Below are 6,399 nucleotides of genomic sequence, written 5' to 3'. Positions count from 1 at the left end.
CTAAGAAAGTTCTTCACCAGTATCGGTGTCGTGCCTGGAATGGAAAAGCCTCTAGTCCTACTTTGTGATAATAATGGAGCAATAGCCAACAGTAAGGAACCTCGAAGTCACAAGAGAAGCAAACACATAGAAAGGAAGTATCACATCATCAGAGAATATGTGGCAAGAGGGGATGTACAGGTTGAGAAAGTGGACACAGAAGACAACTTAGCTGATCCATTCACCAAAGTCTTGGCAGTAACTGCATTTGAAAATCACCGTCAGAATTTAGGATGAATTGATATGTACTGATTAGTTTTATATTAGTGCAAGTGGGAGTTTGTTGGGTTTTATGCCCTAAATAAAACTCCATTTCAATGTAATCTATTTTATTCAACATCAATAAAGAAACAGAAGTATTTTTCATTCATTTGTGTATGTTTCGGTTCATCTCATCAATTGCTTGTCTATTTGATTTATAAATTCATCTGAAACTCTTTTCACATACTTGATCCTGTTTATTGTGTTGTCAACACATTGGAAAGTAAACATGACTATGTGAATAAAGATTCCAAGATTTATCATACAAAAGGTTTTAATGATATGATAATCTACAAAAGAGTTTACTTGCATTTGGTATAATGTTATGTTCTTTCCAGAGTATTGGCTAAAGTAAAGCTCAGGTTGGGTGCATGGAGTATGCATCGGAAGGGACCGATATTGAACTTTGACATAGATTTATTAAACTTACTGTAATATCTATTCAAGTCAATATCGCCTAGTTGATCCTAGATCAAATGATCTTAATCCTGATATGATTAGGTTCAATTTCAAGAGTGTTATTCGTGTTCTTTGATTTGTTAGTTAAGCCTACTTTTGGGTCAGGGTGATACGTACATTTTGGGAACACGGTAGTGCAATTGAGTGGGAGCGCTAACATAAATATGGAATCTATAGCTTGTATTTGGCGAATAGTAAGTAAAGGATGATTTCCTTCGAGCTTGACCAAACAAAAATAAATGGTAGAGTACTCATTTCACATAGCTGAAATATCATTTATACGGGGTTAAGTGTTTTAAGGATAAAATACATTGTAGGGTATTACGGTAATCTAATCCCTTTACAGTGTACATCATTCATATAGAGGATCATTGATCAAATTAGGATTATAACAATGGATAACTAATGACGTGTCTATATGGTGGAACATATAGAGCGTTCTATATACTGAGAGTGCAATTCTAAGTTCTATGCGTGGATTCAACAAAGAATTAATAAGTCAGTGAATTTAGGTTATAAATTCTTGATCTACTTATTGGAAGCTCGGTTATATTGACCCATGGTCCCCCCACTAGTTGAGATAATATTACTTGTAAGACTCATTTAATTGGTTTTGATTAATCAATTATAATTCTCAAATTAGACTATGTCTATTTGTGAATTTTTCACTAAGTAAGGACAAAATTGTAAAGAAAAAGTTTTTAGGCCATATTTGTTAATTAAGATACTTTGTATGGTTCAATTAATAAATATGATAAATGAAAATATTATTTAATAATTATTTATCGTTATTAAATAGTTAGAATTGACATTTAAATGGTTGAATTTCAAATTTGGCGTTTTTGAGAAAATGAGATGTAGAAATGCTAAAACTGCAAAATTACAAAAAGTGAGGCCCAAATCCACATATCCATGGCCGACCACTTTTATAGGCATTATCATCTGATATTTTTATTATTTAATGCCAAATAATTCAAACCTAACCCTATGTGGAATGCTATAAATAGATAGTGAAGGCTTCAGGAAATTTACACTTAACACTTTTACATCTGGTTTCCTTCAGAGAAAAACCTGAGCCTTCTCTTTCTAAACCCTAGCCGACACCTTCATACTCTTCTTCTTCCTTGAATAATTTCGAACCTCTCAGTGATAGAGTAGTGCCCACACACAGCAAGTGATACCTCAATCATAGGGAGGAAGATCGTGAAGAAAGACATTCAACAAGAAGGAGATTCAGCACTAAAGAAAGGAGAGAAAGAGATCCAGGTTTAGATCTTGATAATACTCTGTGACAGAAAGGATACAAGGGTTAGAGATATGAACAGAAGGAGACATTTTATTTCGCTGCACCCAATGTAAGGTTTCTCATACTTTATATGTGTTTAAATTTATAATCATTTTAGAAGTTCATATTTAGGGTGTTAATCAACATACTTGTGAGTAGATCTAAGATCCTGGTAAAATAATTTCCAACAGATCTCAATTCGATTCTTTCGGCCGATGAAAAAAGTGGAGGTCGCCCGGTAACTATTGCGGAAGGTCAGGGGCTTCGAGATTTTATGTTTAAACTGGGAGGGATTGACTTGGAGGGTGTTGGAGCTATATTTACATGGTCCAATGGTCAAAGTTGGAAAAGATTAATTCGTGAGAAGCTTGATCGTGTGGTTGTGTCTGCTGCTTGGATTTCCTATTTTAAAAAAGCAGGTGTTAGAAACCTTGCTGTGAGACACTCGGACCATGGAGCTATTGTGTTAGACACTCGTATGGGCAGAGAAGCGGTGAAGACGCCTTTTTGATACGTTGACGCTTGGAGCCGTAACCCTCGGTGTCCAAGGATCATTGAAGAAGCCTGGAACATTGCTATTGTCGGGTTTCAGAGCTTCATGCTCTGTCGCCGACTTCATTCCACTGCCAAGGCCCTTAGTAAGTGGAATAGGGAAGTTTTTGGTCACTGCCAATTTAAACTTCAGGCTCTTGAACGTCTTTTGATTGAAGTGCAAAATCGAATCCCCTCTAAGGAGAATGTCAAATTGGAAGGTTCTATCATGCTTGAGATTGACGAAGTCGAAAAGCGACTTGAATCTATTTGGAAGTAGAAGTCTCGGGAATGCTGGCTAAAGGAAGGAGATTGTAACTCTAGATTTTTTTCATGCTTCGGTCGCACTGAGACGCAAAAGAAACTTTATTTGGGCTATTAAAGAACAAGATGGAACTTGGATTGAGGGGAGGGATTCTATTGGTGATTATTTCCGAACTCATTTCATGGAATTGTTCACTTCCACGAATCTTCACTTTAATTCTGAGTTGGAGAATCTGTTAGAGCCGTGTATTACTGAGGATGAGAATATCCTTCTAAGTCAGCCCCCGACTTCGGAGGAAATTAAGAAAGTGGTGTGGAACATGCCCTCTTTGAAGTCTCCTGGCCCGGACGGTTTTCCTACAAAATTCTTTAAGGACTATCGGGATATCGTGGGACCTCAGACTATTGAGTTTGTGCAGGAGTTCTTTCGCTCTGAGAATTTTAGCAAGGAGATTAATCGAACATTTATTGTTCTTATTCCCGAAAGAGCCAATGCAACTGTTTTGATGAGTTTAGACCGATTAGCCTCTTTAACACTTCGTATAAAATTGTTGCTAAGCTATTGGCGAATCGGCTTTGCAAGGTGTTAGATAAAATTATATCTCCTAACCAGTCGGCTTTTGTGCAAGGTAGATGGATCGCGGAGAATTCAATTATTGCAAATGAGTTGTTCTTTGAGTTGAATAAGAGACAAGGAAATTCTGCTTATGTTGGGGTTAAGTGTGACATGTCAAAAGCTTACGATCGCTTGGAATGGAGCTTTGTTTTGAAGGTAATGCGTTGCTTAGGTTTCAACCACCATTTTTGCAAAATGATTCTTTGCTGTATTTCTTCAGTGAATTTTTAGCTTTTGCTCAATGGCGGGTTAACTAAGTCTTTCTCTCCTAAAAGATGCCTCAGACAAGGCGATCCTCTCTCGCCCTACTTATTTATTATAGGTGCGGAAGTGTTAACTCGAATTCTTTTGATAGAAGAAAGCAAGGGTAATATGAGTGGCTTTTCTTTCTCTCGGGAGGGACCTTCTATTTCTCATTTGATGTATGCGGACGACCTTCTCATTTTCCTTAAGGCTGACAATCACAATCGTAATACGGTCATTCAAGCTATTGATAAATATTGCCGGTGGTCTGGGCAGAGGATTAATGTGTCCAAATCTAAGATTTTCTTTTCTAAGAATTGTTCTGCCAGATGTCATGAAGATTTTCTCCAGGAGATGGGTTTTGAAGAGATGTTGGGTGATGAGAAATTTCTGGGCGATCCGATCATTTTCAATGGCTGTCGAAGTTCTGATTTTGATTTTGTTATTGACAATATTTGCTCTCGGTTAGAAGGTTGGAGGGCTAACCTTTTATCCCAAGCCGCGCGGATGACTCTTATCAAAAGTGTCCTTGCTTCTATCCCTATATACACTATGTCAACATTCTTGCTTCCCCGAAAGACTACGGATTGCACCGATTCCATTGTGAGAAAATTTTGGTGGACTGGCCAGTGTAAAGAGGGCAGATATCTCTCTTTGAGGGCCTGGGACAGTCTCTATAAACCCAAGTCTTGTGGGGGTTTTGGTTTTAGGCGTGCTAAGGATATTAATTTTTGTCTGCTTGCTAAACTTGGCTGGTATTTAGCCTCTGGCTCTATGTCCCTTTGGACCTCGGTTATCAATGCAAAATACTGTAAACATGCTGGGTTGCTCTCTACCTCTCTTCCTTCTAGAGCTTCCCCAGTGGCGAATGGAATTTGGGCCACTCTGGAGTTCATAGCTGAGAATGGTGTGTGGATCGTTGGCCAAAACTCCTCTATTGATTACTGGGGCCAACAATGGATTTGTGGGGATGGTCCTATTCTGCATAAGGGCCTTATTAATCCGCTGACGAAGACCACGACTTTGGTAAATGACTTGGTTGATCTTGGCTCTTCGGGGTGGAATGAACGAATGGTAGAGAATGTGTTTGTTCCTGCAACGGCTTTGTTAATTAACTCTTTGGATAGGAATTTTTTCCCTGCTTTTGACGTGGCTTGCTGGAAATCTTCTAACGATGGTCGTTTCTCTTTCAAAGCGGCTTACTGGGATTATAACAAGATGAGATTTGCTGAAAAGGATGATACTTGTGGAAGGATTTGGCTTTCCAATATCCACGAACGTTTCAAGGTCTTCTTATGGAAACTTTGTCAAGATGCTTTGCCTTTCGGATCAAAGTTGCAGAGCATTTTTGGGAAGCCCCCTAGTTTATGCTCTCTTTGTGGTAGTGAGAGGGGGTGATGTTGTAGATCATTTTGTGTCTGGATGTTCTGTCACGAGACTGTTATGGTTCTCCTCTCGATGGGGCCTTCGTTTAGATGTTCTCTCATTCCTCAATGGCAGGGAATTGGTCGCTTGGCTCTCTCATCCTCCCTTTCAACATCTTCTTAACCCGCAGGAGCTGTCTAGCTTTTTTCTTTATGGTGCTGTGCTGTATCATAAATTGTGGCTTTGTCGAAATGATGCTTTTCATAACGGGGTGCCTGTGGATTTTAAGATGGTGCAAAAGAGTATTGAGAAATGCTTCTCTGAGCATGACAGGATTCGGAATAAGGAGAGTGAGAGGCCTGATTCGTGTCGCGGTGTGGTGGAGCTCAGATGGGGTCTTCCAAGGCCTGGAAGAGTGCAGGGTTTCGTGGATTTTGCCTCGGACAGGGAGGTTGGGGCTGTGGCTGTGGTTCTTTATGATGCCTCTGGTTCGATCTTGGCTTATGGTGCGAAGAAAGTTATGGTTCATGACGTTTTTCAAGGGGAATCGGAGTCCCTGCACTTTGGAGTTTCTTTGGCTCTTGATCTGCAGATTGAAGGGGTGGACTTTCACACGGATAATACTATGCTGGTTAAGGGTTTGATTGACAGAAACTCTCCGTCCTGGCATTCTCATTTCTCTTTTGTTAAACTCTATGATCTGTTACTTAGCTCTGACTGTTCTGTTAGTTGGATTTCTCGTGTTTTTAATAAGGCTGCGCATGCTCTTGCTAGATGGGGTCTGTCCCATTCTTGTAATGGTTTATTGCGCTTTTGGGAGGTGAGTACCCATGTGCTCACCAAACTTTGTGTTTTGGCTAAAATAATTTCAGTTTCTTAGCGAAAAAAAAATACAATTCAATAGTGCAAAAGGTTTTAGCTTTTTTCTATTACAAAAAATATTATTCTTTTCACATACATAAATATTTATCTTAAATTTTCACACACTTAACATTATGAACAACATCACTCTCACTCTCACGTAATATATATGCATGCATCCATTGCGACTGGAAGACTAACTGTGCCAAACAAGACGAACAATAAGAGTATTATTGCAATAGGTAAGAAATGATAGTGATAAAAGAATGATACACAACATTATACTCAAATGCAAATAGACTCAAAACATGTTAAAAAACAAATAAATACTGATATAATATTATTATTAGACAAAAATGGTTCAAAAACGTTTGTTTTACGTTTACTAAAATTTAAATAATAAATTTTTTCTTCAACAACGAATTGTTTAATTTTTAGAAAATATATACATATAAATATAATAATATTTTAAAAA

At 38.3% G+C, this 6,399-nt stretch overlaps 1 protein-coding gene across 1 annotated transcript; it reads left to right on the top strand.

Moving 5' to 3' along the window:
• Positions 1-3,021: 3,021 nt before the first annotated feature.
• On the top strand, positions 3,022-5,943 carry LOC115724847 (uncharacterized). Its single transcript, XM_030654210.2, has 4 exons — positions 3,022-3,339; positions 3,423-3,611; positions 3,687-5,092; positions 5,199-5,943. The coding sequence occupies exons 1-4, from the start codon at positions 3,022-3,024 to the stop codon at positions 5,941-5,943; spliced, it is 2,658 nt and encodes an 885-aa protein (XP_030510070.2).
• The last annotated feature ends 456 nt before the right edge of the window (positions 5,944-6,399 follow it).

The sequence above is a fragment of the Cannabis sativa genome, chromosome X, assembly GCF_029168945.1.
Source record: "Cannabis sativa cultivar Pink pepper isolate KNU-18-1 chromosome X, ASM2916894v1, whole genome shotgun sequence".
Lineage (NCBI taxonomy): Eukaryota > Viridiplantae > Streptophyta > Magnoliopsida > Rosales > Cannabaceae > Cannabis > Cannabis sativa.
Note: the sequence above shows the minus strand (reverse complement) of the source record. Positions and strands in the feature narration are given on the sequence as shown.